The 14779-nt window shown below is 36.4% G+C and overlaps 1 protein-coding gene and 1 non-coding gene across 2 annotated transcripts in view; one reads left to right on the top strand and one right to left on the bottom strand.

Annotated features, from left to right (window-relative positions):
• LOC145690212 (uncharacterized) overlaps positions 1-14349 on the top strand; it is a 95610-nt gene extending 81261 nt beyond the window's left edge. The window contains exon 3 of the mRNA XM_081764883.1: positions 9821-14349. Coding sequence (XP_081621009.1) covers positions 9821-13967 — 4147 coding nt within the window. The 3' untranslated portion in view covers positions 13968-14349. The remainder of the gene's footprint in view (positions 1-9820) is intronic.
• On the bottom strand, positions 287-359 carry TRNAR-UCU (transfer RNA arginine (anticodon UCU)). Its single transcript has one exon. It is a non-coding gene; the product is annotated as a tRNA-Arg (tRNA).
• Positions 14350-14779: the final 430 nt, after the last annotated feature.

The following is a 14779-nucleotide window of genomic DNA, read 5'->3' as shown; positions in this document are numbered from 1 at the left end:
ACTGCCCGGAGATTTGGGGAGGAAGAAAGGAATAAGGAAGCGGTATGGAATCACTGTGTAAGGTACAATCCCGACATTCGCCTGATGTAAATTAGGTTATTCTGACAAAAGATTTTACACTCTTTCATACGAGGATCGCTTGCACCAAAGGGGGTAAACTTTTGCGACTACCCTACATAACGCCACTGGATGAATCTACAGTAAAGACTACTCTAAATTATGTCCAAATATCTTGTTTATTATTTGCATTCAATACTAAAACAAGTAAAAGAAATGAATTAACAAGCATCCCTTGTGGGATTCGAACCCACGACCTTTGGATTAGAAGTCCAACGCGCTATCCTCTGCGCCAAAGGGACCGGTGGCTATACATTACGAGTGTTTAATCTTCATGGAAGGAGGAACACGTTTGCAGGGACACGCAAGACTGCTTTACAATACAATTTATACAGTCAATACTATAAATACAACGAATAGAAAACTTGATGAAACTGGTATCAACTAGTTAAGCTGGAAATCTAAACTTCCAGTTTCAACCTGTATCAACATAGAGCCAAAACAATTAGAGAAAGTAAAGTCTTTTTTTTTTTCTGGAATTGATTCAGCGTTTCAAACATATGACCTGTAATATCTTTAAATCCACTATTCAAACCGGAAGTATAAAAATAAATCATATCCGGTTTAAACGTTTGTCACCATACAGCAAAAATAGTCTTAATTAGCAGAAAATAGTTCTATACTCTCGGTTAAGTATCATAAGAATATATTCTATTCACAGTCTAATATCTCAACTAAAACCGGAAATAGTAGAAAACTACTATCGCCTCCACTTTGAACATTGTTTCAAAGAAAGAAATGTAAAAAATGGTGAGAAAAATATTTTTTGACATGGCTCACACGAGTGAAAATTAAAAGACAATAAAACTACATTTTTCAAAGCCAAAAAATAGTGATATTAAGGGTGGATACACTTACCATTTGTAGAGACTTAGTTCTTTAGATTTTGTTCCCAAAATTATCACAAGTAATATAAGCATCACTGTTCAAGAGAAACCATACAATAGACAGCTTAGTTAACATAATAGTATATTTTCCAACGTATATAATAGATTACATAAATAATAAATAATTTCTTCCAGCAAACTTAAAAGTTATCTGCTAGTAAAAGCATGGTTTTAAAAAAAAAACTGTCAGTAATTATTGGGAACTAATGATGACATGGAATTGTCGTTAGTTGCGAATTCTTACTGATAGTTTACTTGTTTAGCAGGGAAATGCTAAATGTACTATGAAAATTTGATTTTACACTTCATCTGTATTCTTTTGCCCATAAAAACAATCTAGTTATATCATTTTTTTTTTCTCAAAATATAAGTCGAAGTATTTTTCAATTACTTATCGTCTTTTCGGGTGCAGAATACTGTAATAATACCCTTCAATACTTCACAGACGCAGTGACTTTTAGTAATGAACCCCTCCCAACATACATTTTTGAATGCGGACCTGGTTAGAGTGTTGACTACGATGAAAAAGTACTTCCTTAGTACATGATGTCTGCAGCAATACACTGAGGTTATGTGCAATACATGTGTGGATTTTGGTGGTAGATACGGCGGTCTGGATTATAAGGGTCTATGGTATTGGTGCGTTCGTATATAGGTAGATGATCCAGTTGTGGGTAAGCATAGCGTGGTAAAGCTGGAACTTCGCCGACGAGCTCATGGACAATATTTTAGGTTTAGAAATTAATTGTTTCTTATTTAAAAAAAAAAAAAAATTCTCGAAAACAAGGCATGAGCATTTACACTTGTGCGTATATATATATATTAATAAGGTCTATCGATTCGTATATCATTCATCTTCGAACAATGTTTCTTCGTTAAATACTAATATTATTCTGAATTTTACCCAGTGTAAAATTCTAATTTCTTTTTTTAAAAAAAACATCATTATTAAAAGACCGGATTTTAAAGTGTAGAGTCATGGTTGGAAACAGAGGCGGATCTACAAGGTAAAAACTGGGGGAGCCAAACAGACTCCCCAGACTATGATAGATAAATCCTAATTTTACTATACACTTTCAAAAAGATATATAAATAATAGTTTAAATTATATTTGTTACTCAAAAACTAGGGGGGCCTACAACCCTCCGGCTTCAGACTGGATCCGCCATTGGTCGGAAAAAGAGAAAGGAAAGTGTTGAAAAAGTACTCGAAGAGGTGAAAAAATACTTGAAAAGGTGAAAAAAGTGCTGATAAAATTAATTTACAGGTTCCAAAATGCGACATAAACATTCTTTTCCAAAATAATAATAAAAAAACTTGCAGAAACAAAGTTAGATTTGTTCGTTTCAGGGAACATGTTATATTTGGTTATGCAGATCATTCTTATGTTCTTGAACGTAAAGTTCTGTCGTTTGGAGCTCAGGAGGTCCTTTTATGCAGAAAAACCCATATCAATATCAATGGAAACCAACGGAGCAGGCGCGCAGTATGAAATTTTTGTTGCGGGGTCCAATACTGCAAGCTACTAGGTCTATGTAGAATTGAAAGGGTATTTTCTTCACCCGAAAAGACGATAAGTGTAAAATACTTCCACCTATATTATAAAATATATAGAACTAAAATGTTTTTTATAAGAGAAAGAGTGCAGATGAAGTGTAAGAGCAAATTTTCATGCTACATCAATCATTTCCCTGTTAAGAAAGTGTACAAATGTATATTGAATTAGGAAGTTTTGGACGAAGTCTGGATCGGATGCACCCCCCCACCCCCCGTCCATGGGAAGGGACTTCAATTGAAGTTGCAAAGGTTTCTACATCCAGATTATTTATCAAATTTAATTCAAATTTGGCTTTGCCAAATGGGAAATAAACGCGCTGAAGACTTAGAAGTGAAAAAGATAAGGAGTGAACATGTTAATCGCACGAAGAAAGGTGCAACAAATTGTCTCCATTTCGCTTCATTTCATGGTCCGAAATACATACTTTGAACTCTCGATAGCTACATTTTTGGAAAGGTGCTGGACCTTAAAATCCGCTGTTTAATTATTACTTCGAAGTTATTTTTGCAACCAAACAAAATAAGTAAGTGTAAGGGTACAGAGAGACTTGATGATTCTATTTCAAGGGGTAGTTTCCTTCCTTGATGACAGATGGTGGTAGTATACAGAACTTACATGTGGTGATGTATGTAGGGATTTCACTTCACCCTGGATGCGTTCGACAGGTGGTGGCACCTGGTGTCCGTATTTCTAACTTCTTGCTTATCAGGCTTACAACGTTTTTACTTTTAATGGCTATGACCATTAAGTAATTAGTATTTGGACGAAAAATAGAGGAACCAAACGGCTTGAGCTGTTTTAAATGAATCAGGCCCTGGTCTGAAGCAAAGCAAAGTATTTTCCTTTATATTTTTATTTCTGTTAAGGATCTGGCATCTTGGTTATAAGCGAGTTTTTTTTTAAAGCACTAATAATAGTTCTTTAATTTGTCGACATCGCCTTGCGTCTCAGTGCGACTTTGATAGGCATTTAAATATTTCTTCACTTTTATGCTGTACAAATTATGTTCTCGAGTTCCACAGAAACAGTTAGTGAGTTAAGAATTTTACAATAAGTATAATCAGGGGCAGATCCAGGACAGACGTCAGGGGCAGGGGGCGATGGCAGGGGCGTCATTTCAGAAGTCGCTTGGGGGGGGGGGGCGCAAGAGCACCACCGAAATAAGACTTTCATGTTTTGTACTAGTATATTAGTATACAATTAATTAAAGTATATGTGTTCCTCAAACTCTTGGAGGGGGCCAATTGCGCCCTCCTACCCCCCTAAATAACGCCCCTGGGCGATGGGTTGTAATACCGCTACTTAGAACTACTTTTAAGAGCCCCAAACTCTGGGATAGCTTTTATTTATATATAAAATAAGAAAGTTTACTCTTCTGGGGGGGGGGGGGATCATTGCCCCGATCGCCTCCTCCTGGATCCGCCCTTGAGTATCATTTATCTCTGTTAGGTTGCTTATACGCTGATGCAGAAGAACGTCATTTCCGTTTCCGATTTGGTTAGCTGGTTACAAAATTAAAAAATGTAGATCTCAGAGGTTTCTATAAACATGATATATTTTTACATTGTTTTATTAAAAACTGAGATTTACATTACAAATCGAGACTCTTTTTCTCCCGATTTTTTCGCCCCGCTTACTTCGGCGCCCGGGGCTGTGGCCCCGCTCGTCCCCCTAGGTTCGGCCCTGTAAGATATGTAAAAAAATAAGTAAAGGACAGTTGTCTGGTGATAACTGAGAAGTGTTAACAAACTATTAAAAATACTATCAGGAATAGTGTATATTTTATGTTCAGTGCATAACATCCGTGACTGGAAATAATTTGTTTTGCATTTGCATGTAATTACAGTAGTTCACGAGAAATCTTTAAAAAAAAAAAAAATCCTTTCATATTAAATTTACACCGTTGACACCAGGCACGTACGCAAGAATTTAATTCAAAGGGGTTTCCAAAACTTTCCTGGGAAGGGCACAAATTTAATATGAGGATAAATAATATTAAAATGTGCAAAATCACCTCTAAAATTTGACTAAATTTACAGAAAAGTCGTAATCGATCCAAAACCAGAACCGAAATTCTCAGAAAAATTATGGGTTTTGTTTCCAGAACCAGAACCGATATTCTGAGAAAAATTAATTTCAGTTCTGGAACCGAAACCCATTTTTGTGAGAAAATCAATTTCGCTTCCAGAATGAGGACCTATATTTAAAAAATATGGGTTTCGTTTTCAGAACCAGAACTGCTTTTATCAGATAAAATCTCTTTAGATTCCGCACCGGGGAACTGTTTCTCGAGAAAAACAGTGGAATCCATTGACGCCTATTGCTACCGTTACCCTTAAGAACCCTGATAATAAATGATATATTTTATATGTATTATAGACAATGAATAAATGTCAAAGTTTAGAGGAAACTTGTTAAGTTCTGCTGTTGTTCAAAATATTTTTTTTCTCTACCTTCAAAGCTTTTCGAAACGTAGTCTGATGTCACGCATTTGTACCTTATTAATTCACATACGCTTGTGCGATATTTCTCCAATAATAGTTGTGCATGTCAGAAGAACCAGAGAAAAGGACAAGAACGGAAGAGCCCTAGTCAAAACGGCCCTGGTCAAAACGGCCTAATCTCAAAAGGATCAGGGTCAAAATGGTCCCGCATCAGAAAGCCTTACGTCGAAATGACTCCGAATATAAAAATGACTCTGCGTCAGGAGGATCCGGGTCAACAAGAGCGTCAAAAGAATCCCGGTCCAAAGAGTCTGGTCACAATGTTCTGGGTCAAAACGTGTCGCAAAAGAATCTGAAATCGATTACCTAAGATCAAAGTATAAAAAGTATTAACTAACTAACTCTATGGCGTATGGAACCCGAAGGTTCAATGCCGCGTTCAAACAAGCTCTCCATTGATTTCGGCCAAATGGATCTACTTTCTACTTGGTATTCCTGTTTCTGCGAGATCCATCTTAATATTGTCCTCTCATCTGCACCTAGGTTTTCCTGATGGTCGTTTTCCGATTGTTCTTCCGGTTAAGACTTTGAAAGCGCTCCTACATGACTTGCCCACTTGAGCCTTCTAGATTTGATGACCCTAACAATGTTTGGGAAACCGTATAAATTACGTAGTTCCTCGTTATGAAGTTTCCGCCATTCCATATTCCCGTCCCTCTTCGATCCGAATATTCGTCTAAGGATCTTGCTCTCAAATACTTTCAATCTATGTTCTTATAAAAAAAAGGTACAGTACAAGTAAAAATAGAAAGAAAGCAAAAAAAAAAAAAAAAAAAAAGAGAGAGTTATTCTGGAGACAATATCTATTTTGTTTGTTTTGAAAAAAAAAATATTGTATTTGCTCAATTCGAGTTTCTGAGCGAGCCTTCCGGGCTTGTGGTAAGTTAGAGAATAACTGAGAATTTATTGAAATCAAAGGGGGCAGACGCACATAGAACAATAAACTGGACGGAGGGAGGGACGTGAATTATGCTGACTTACAAAGGAGGGTACTAAATAAACAAGATTGGGAGCTACTGCGTAGAGTGAAGCAGGCCGGTAGCCAGCCCCAAAATGTAGGGGGGCGGCTGAAGTTAGGGGGGCTTCGATCCAACCATATTATAGTTCATAATCATATTATAGTTCATTTGCAAACTTAGGGAGGGCGGCCATCCCTAGACACCCCTAGATGCGAGCCTGGAGTAAAGTAAACTTAAGTGTACTAAAAGGTATACCTGGTTGATTCCTTAGTTCAGTTGCACGGAAGACACTAAACTGAAAGCAGACATTCAAAAAACAACAAAAGTGAAACCTGCACACACACACACACAAGGCACATGTAAATACTATCCAACACAAATAAAATATATATTATCCATAGATTACTTTTCTTTCTGTTCATACTTTTTCTTTTTCTTTCTTTTGCATACTAATACGCGCTTTTGGTGCTTTGATCTCAGGCTCTTTTAACCAGGGACCGTTTTGACTCAAGTCCTTCTGACGCGAGGCTGTTTTGTCCAGGACTCTCCTAACGTGGGACCGTTTTGACCAGGGCATTTTTGACTCGTATTGTTCTGTCTTTGCCCTAGAGAACTGAGAATTGGGGTGTGAAATGAAGAAGTAATATGAAAATTCCGTTAATACTAGCGGCGCAGCTCAGTTGCTGTGTATGCAAGGGTTGTTAGACATACAAATTCAAATTCTGTATTTCCGCTGAACTTTATAAAATTCCATTTGGAATAAAACTAATATAACGTATTCTGAAATCATTAATATAAAATATTTCGTTTTTTTCCCTAAAGTTTAGTTCTCTTTCAGCACCGAGGCTGTAAGAAGCGTGGACCTACAATTCAAATTGTAATTCGAACTATCATAATAATTCCAATTTTCAATCCCAGGACCACGTCCACCAAAGACGAATGTGCTAGATATTATAAAAGCCGTGAGGCTGATATTTGTTTGAGACTCATTTAAGGAATCTACTCTAAATGTTGTTACAGTTCACTGAATGGACTTGAACAGTTTATAAAATATTTTCCAGTAAACTTTGATACTTGTAAACGAGATTTTATTTAAAAAAATAACACCAAAGCAATCTCAACTAGCATTGTAAAACAAACTTATTGTTTTAATTTTACGGTGCTATGGGTTGCCGATAGGCGTCGCTTGCTCAAGGTTGATCAGAAAATGAAATTTGAATTTTACTAACCCTATTCATGTATAACAGAAATGCTACAGAATAAATTAAAAGGCAATGCGACTCACTAACACATTGAATATTCAGATGGAGGGGAAAATAGGAATATTTTCACTTATAGTACATGTACTAGTTAAATAACTGTAATTGGTTTGAAAATATTGGGATTTTTGTAAAACTTCAGAATTTTATTTAGTGACGCATGAGCTGTTGTCCTTAAATATTTTAAAAATCGATAATATTGGGGCCTTTCCATGCACGGAGCCCTGGGGAGTTGCTCGGTCCACCCTATGCAAAGGCCGTTATTGCCCTTAGACATCCACGTCTGTGAAGTTGTCCCGCCCCCCTAACGAATTTTTCCTTTTTTTTCTACATCGTTAGTTTATCGTTAGTTTACGTTAGTTTTGCTAAAATTATCGTTAGTTTTGCAAAACTAACGATTTTATTCGAGAAAGAAATGGGCAGGCCAACTTTACGGTTCCCCGCCCACAAACGAATTTCGAAAGTTTTTCATATCACATCGTTAGTTTATCGTTAGTTTACGTTAGTTTTGCTAAAACTATCGTTAGTTTCGCAAAAATAACGATTTTATTCGAGAAATAAAGTTTCCCGCCAACTGTGAATTAGCCCGCCCATATTGAGTTCTCATAAAATTCCAACTAATATCGTTAGTTTATCGTTAGTTTACGTTAGTTTTGCAAAAGTAACGATTTTATTCGAGAAATAAAGTTTCCCGCCAACTGTGAATTAGCCCGCCCATATTGAATTCTCATAAAATTCCAACTCATAGCGTTAGTTTATCGTTAGTTTACATTAGTTTTGCTAAAACTATAGTTAGTTTCGCAAAAATAACGATTTTATTCGAGAAATAAAGTTTCCCGCCAACTGTGAATTAGCCAATCCGTATTGAATTCCCTTAAACTCCCTACTCATATCGTTAGTTTAACGTTACTTTACATTAGTTTTGCTAAAATTAACATTTGTTTTTTAATAATAACGATTTTATTCGACAAATAAAAGTTCCCGCCAAATGTAAACCCTAACAGCACATTTACATAACAGGCATACGTAAGAAGAATATAAGGCACATACTGCAAACATTCTCATGTACTGTACCTGAGGGAACATGATAGGCGTATGCCTGCTATGTAATTGTGTTTACATTTTGCGGGAACTTTTATTTCTGGAATAAAATCGTTATTTTTGCGAAACTAACGATAGTTTTAGCAAAACTAACGTAAACTAGCGATAACTAACGATATGAGTTGGAATTTCATGAGAATTCAATATGGGCGGGCTAATTCACAGTTGGCGGGAAACTTTATTTCTCGAATAAAATCGTTATTTTTTGCGAAACTAACGATAGTTTTAGCAAAACTAACGATAAACTAACGATATGAGTTGGAATTTTATGAGAATTCAGTATGGGCGGGCTAATTCACAGTTGGCGGGATACTTTATTTCTTGAATGAAATCATTATTTTTGCGAAACTAACGATAGTTTTAGTAAAACTAACGTAAACTAACGATAAACTAACTATGAGAGTTAGAATTTCATGAGAATTCAATATGAGCGGGCTAATTCACAGTTGGCGGGAAACTGTATTTCTTGAATGAAATCATTATTTTTGCGAAACTAACGATAGTTTTAGCAAAACTAATGTAAACTAACGATAAACTAACGATGTGATATGAAAAACGTTTGAATTTCGTTTGTGGGCGGGGAACCGTGAAGTTAGCCTGCCCATTTATTTCTCGAATAAAATCGTTATTTTTGCAAAACTAACGATAGTTTTAGTAAAACTAACGTAAACTAACGATAAACTAACGATGTTAGTTGGAATTTTATGAGAATTCAATATGGGCGGGCTAATTCACAGTTGGCGGGAAACTTTATTTCTTGAATAAAATCATTATTTTTGCGAAACTAACGATAGTTTTAGCAAAACTAACGTTAACTAACGATAAACTAATGATATGAGTTGGAATTTTATGAGAATTCAATATGGGCGGGCTAATTCACAGTTGGCGGGAAACTTTATTTCTCGAATAAAATCGTTATTTTTGCGAAACTAACGATAGTTTTAGCAAAACTAACGTAAACTAACGATAAACTAACGATGTGATATGAAAAACTTTTGAAATTCGTTTGTGGGCGGGGAACCGTGAAGTTGGCCTGCCCATTTATTTCTCGAATAAAATCGTTAGTTTTGCAAAACTAACGATAATTTTAGCAAAACTAACGTAAACTAACGAGAAACTAACGATGTAGATAAGAAAAAGAAAAATTCATTAGGTGGGCTGGACAACTTCACAGACGTTAGACATCCTACGTCTCCTGTGGAAATCTCTTCCTGCAGAAATGAGCATTCTGGTTGACGATTAAGGAGGAACAATAGGTTTTCTTCTGACTGTCGATAACTTTTACTATAGTACGAGTAAATGCACACATATTTTAAGCGAGTTTATGGTGTTTTTCGTCACTCTTTTCTATATAACCTTGTTCTTAGATATATTACTACAGTATTTGTTTATATACATCTATTAATATTTTGATCTCTTTCTTGATTACTTCCAGGAAGGATGGTGTAAATGGAGTACAGAAAGGTAAAACATGGCCAGCAGTGCAATCCAAGAAACGGAGAACTCGCATCAAGAAAGAAGAAATTGTTCTGGCTGTACACAATCTCCCAGGTTTTGATGAGATACCGCTGAGAGAAGAGACACCAGATCGTCCCAAAAGAGAACGGAAAGAAGTCCCTCCAAACTTGGATATTCCACCAGTCAGACCTCCAAGGAAACGAGACTTACTACGAATGCGTCAAAATAATAGTGTTGCACTTGATGGTAACAGACCTAAATCCCCTACGTCACCTACTCGACCTCAACGTCCTCCTCCGCCCCCACCTTTAGTGATTTCCCCAGCACAATCCACAGATACATTGTCATCAGACACAATTCCTTACGGGAACAACACTGATGGGAATTCCACACTACAGAGCAATGACACGAGTCCCAAGGTCAACGGTGTGCCAGCACGACGTCGCAGATCCACAAATCCATTTGTGTCAGATGATGACGATGAGGACGTAATAAATACTATTACTAATGTTGAAAGCAAATGTAACAATACTAGCAATAAAACGGATTTAGCAGCCTATAATAACGTTTCCTTGGATAACAACATTACCCCTCAGGAAAATGAAAGTAGTACGAATAGCCCTTGTACAGCAGCGGATGATGACCAAACAGGTAGTAATCAAGACAAAACTTCGGGTAGATTTTCAGTGCGAAAAATCATTGAAACATTCGAATCTGTTGCACGCAAGTCATCATCAAGTGACAGTAGCGAAATTCCAACCCGAACTGATACGGAAAGAGGTTCTGATCGCGTATATGCTGAAACTAATAATGCCAGTTCGCAAACAAATGAACCAACTACCGAGCTGGTTGGACAAAAGTTATCAATGGAAAGCATACCATTTTCTTCTAACGAAAATTCGTCTGCAACTCAAGCTTGGGATAATAGTTTAGAATCAAAAATCGAAAATTCACCTACCGATATTGGAAACAACCATACAAACCCATTTATAGCCACTAATGGAGATAGATCCACAGTGGACAGCCATTCAAAACAACGCAGTAATAGTTTACCATTTATAAACATAGTGGACGAAGAAAACATAATAACTGCTTTTACTGATGACATGAGCGATGCGATAGCTGTGAACATCATTCCACCAACACCTGAAGCAAAATCCAAGAACACTAGCTTGGAAGACCTGTTCCTCAGTTCACATTTCCAACCAGAAGTGAAATTGGAAAATGGTATATCATTAGAACAAGAAGCAATGAAACAAACATTTGTATTTCCCATCAAGCGAACAGCTCTTGAAAATGATGAAAAGAAAACCGGATCTAATACTGCCATGCCTGAAGCAAATGAAGAACAATCAGGTAACAACAATATCAGCTTCACTCCATTGAATGATAATTCTGGGAGAGATAGTTCATTGCATAACGAAGTAGAGGGCTTGTGTGACGAAAGAATATCAGAAACGCCACTAACAATGGTTGTAAGTACAAAGGATAACAGTAAAACAAACAACAACAATGAGTCGAAACTGGTTACAAAAGATGATGAATCCAGTATACTAAATTTATTATCAGAAATACAAGCTTTCAACAAAGATTCTTTGAAGAAAGTTGGAGATAAATCAGAAGAGGGGACTAATATCAGTTCTGAATTGGACGAGAAAATACTGAACACCAGTCAAAGTGAACAGATTAATTTGAGTGACCACATTCAAGAAACAACTCATACACTTTCTCTTGATTTGAAAACGTTGGAACAAACAACGTTTGAGTTCCCAAGTTCCGAATTCGAAAATGAACTTCAACGTGATTACCTGGAGAGAAAATCAAATGTGTATGGCTCTAGTGATAAGTGTCTTATCGAAACATCAAACCCGTTTAACTCTCATAACGAAGAACAAAATGATTTAAGCTCACACCCTTCAACTGAGCAAATAGACCAGATTGACTTCTGTAACTCGATGCGCCACAATGCAGACCTGGTAGAGGAGAACTGCCCGACTTGTTGGCTTCAAAATGCCCTGCGTCGTGCCTCTGATGCAGACAACTTATCAAACTCGACTGAATTTGAAGACATTGAACTGCACTCAACAGATGAACATGAAATGTCGTTGGATAAATCAGACCTTACTTTAGATAGCATTAACACTGAATTACAAACTCCAAAATTATTAAGGGAAATTTCCCGGTCTGATATTTTAGAAGAAGCAAAGAAACTACTTACTCCAGAAGAGAAAGAGTTTCAGGATGCCACTAGATTTCTTCAATTGTCTGAAGAAAATGGCGAATCTTCTTCATTCTTAGAAACTAATCACAATCACAATCCATCTTGCTTCAATGAAAGCTTCTGTAGTCATGATAGTCCAAGAGATGAAGCATTGAACAGCAGTTTTGTAGCTTTGTCTACGAATCATAGCAAGGAAGAGGATATCGAATCTACAGCATTCCAGTCTGGACATGAAAAGAGTGAAAATAAAGAAGATAATTTAGCGGGCTTAGAAACTGATCTTCCTTTGTACGCTGATATACTGATAGAGTCAACACCAAAATTCAGGAGCGCAACAGATGAACCAGTTTCCCAATCAAATTCCAGCTCTGTTGACCGCCCAACTAATGAACTATATCATCCAGAAATGAACTCAATTTCAGAGGAAGAAACTAGCCAGGAAAACAAGAAGAAAGGTATTGAGAAACAGAAAGAAGAGCACGTATCTCCAATTGCGAATATGATCGTAGACGGGAGCAGCAATAATAATGAAAGGCAGGAAGAATGTATACAAAAAAGTAATGATTTATCATCTGGAACTCAGACGGATAACAAATCGCTACGTGAGATTCCCCAGTATCACTTTAATGGTAATAAACATAGGAATAATAACTGTAATCTTGAGAGTGAAGATACGGAGATAACTTCTAATAACTCTCAAATCGCAGCTGAGATAACTACTAATAACTCTCAAAACTTAGCTACAGCAAAACCTTCTCCTAATGATTCCAAATGTCACTCAATCATTGATGATAAACAAAAAGGTGTAAATATATACTATAATTTGTCACACAATGTTGGAACGGTTGACATGTCTAGAAGTGCTACTAGTTCATCAATTTTTCCTACATTCAAGAACACTGAATTCGGCGAAGCAAATATGTCACAATTGAGCGAAATATCAAATAAATTTAAAACACAAAATATTCCTGCTACTATTCCTGAAGGCTCAGAAGAGTTAGCAAATGAAAATTTGAACAAAAGCGAATCAACTGAAAAGTTTCATAATCGAAGTGACAAGGTAAGCGATCATTCGTCACTCTTAAGTATTTTGTTACAAGATACACCTTATAAATTTGACGAAAGTTTTTATAAGTTATCTTTATCTGATTCAGAAGATAGAAACAGCAGCACAACTAACCCGTCTGGCGATAATTCACTAGACACTAGTTTTGAACAACAAAATTTAATGGATAGCATGCCAGATTCCCAGGCAGATAAAGGATCTAAAATGAAAGACGAAGCATCGGTTGTCAAAAATGAAGAAAATACTGATGTTTATCAACAAACGTCTAAGAAGTATCCAGAAGCCGAAGATGAATACGAAATGAACTATAAAGCATATGACAACAAAAACGAATCTTTTGAAGATTCGGAACACAATGCATGTGAGACTTGTGAACAAGCTTCTCCATCCTCGTCTTCACCTAGCAAACGCATACCAAGAAGAAGTGATGTCACCCCAACTCCACACTCGACTCCACAGGATAGTTTCTTAGCTTCTGATGGTGGACCTTCTGCAGAAAGACTGAGGGCCCTCCTGGATAGTTTAAATTCTCCCAACACTAATTCTCCAGGTGGCCAAAAGTCCTGTCTCACTACCGGTAGCGACAACGAAGCGGAAGATTCTTCCCTGACGCCCTCTCTCTGCGAAATGGAGCAAATGTTAGCTGATATGTTACCCAACGATGACGATGAAGATGCCCTAAGGACACAAAATACAAACCACTCTAACTTCTCTGAAAATTATGAACATCTTCAATCGTCTTCCACAGCTGAACAACAACCTATTTCCAATCCTAGTCCAGAATCTACCAAACCTGTTCCTAGTCCAAGAATTTCCAAGAAGCAGAATTCAGAATGAATAAAATAAGACTGATAATTTAAAATAAAATTTTCATTGTAAGTGAATTAATAATCACAATTTTCCTGTACCAACTGAGTTTAATTTATGTAAATATTTTTTCTGAGTTCCTGGGCGAAACATTCCGAGATATGTTCTTAGTCTACGGTGAACAAAAAAGTATTCATTCAATTGTAAATGCATATGAAATAGTAACACATGAAAAAGTATTCATTCAGTCTCCAACTAGTGTTCATTCAACTCCAAATACTAGTTGGAGACTGAATACCTACTGCTATAATGAATTCGAATAGAACTGTTACGTAAGATATTATTAATACTGGTGTTACTGTTTCTAAATGATATTCGTAAGTAAATATGTTTTCTAAATTTTGATGTTTATCTCAATTTAGTAGACCCTCACACTAAAATTAATTGGGCTATAATGTTATGAAAGAAATTGTATTTTTCTCTTTGTGCAGTAACAGTTCGTTGTAGCCATAATCAGTAGGTATCAGGTTCAAAATGAGAACGATTATACATTTTTTTTCCAGAAAAATCAAACGTTAACTTTCCATTTGAAAGTTATTCGTTGGTAGTTCGTTTTCAAACATAGGCACGCAAAAAAGGAACAAAGAGTAAATGTTTCCCTTTGTCTTAACCCTACTTTAAAATTAGAGTTTATAGCTTCTGAAAGAAAGGTGGATATTCATTTTCTCTTAATATAACTGCACGTATAACATGACTTTATTGCCAAAGAAGTATACACTGTACCAAACAACTTACACGCTCAATGAATTACGACAACCTGTCTGTTACTTTATTGCTCTTTC

This window comes from Thermobia domestica, chromosome 7, assembly GCF_964235325.1.
Source record: "Thermobia domestica chromosome 7, izTheDome1.hap1.1, whole genome shotgun sequence".
Classification (NCBI taxonomy): domain Eukaryota; kingdom Metazoa; phylum Arthropoda; class Insecta; order Zygentoma; family Lepismatidae; genus Thermobia; species Thermobia domestica.
Note: the sequence above shows the minus strand (reverse complement) of the source record. Positions and strands in the feature narration are given on the sequence as shown.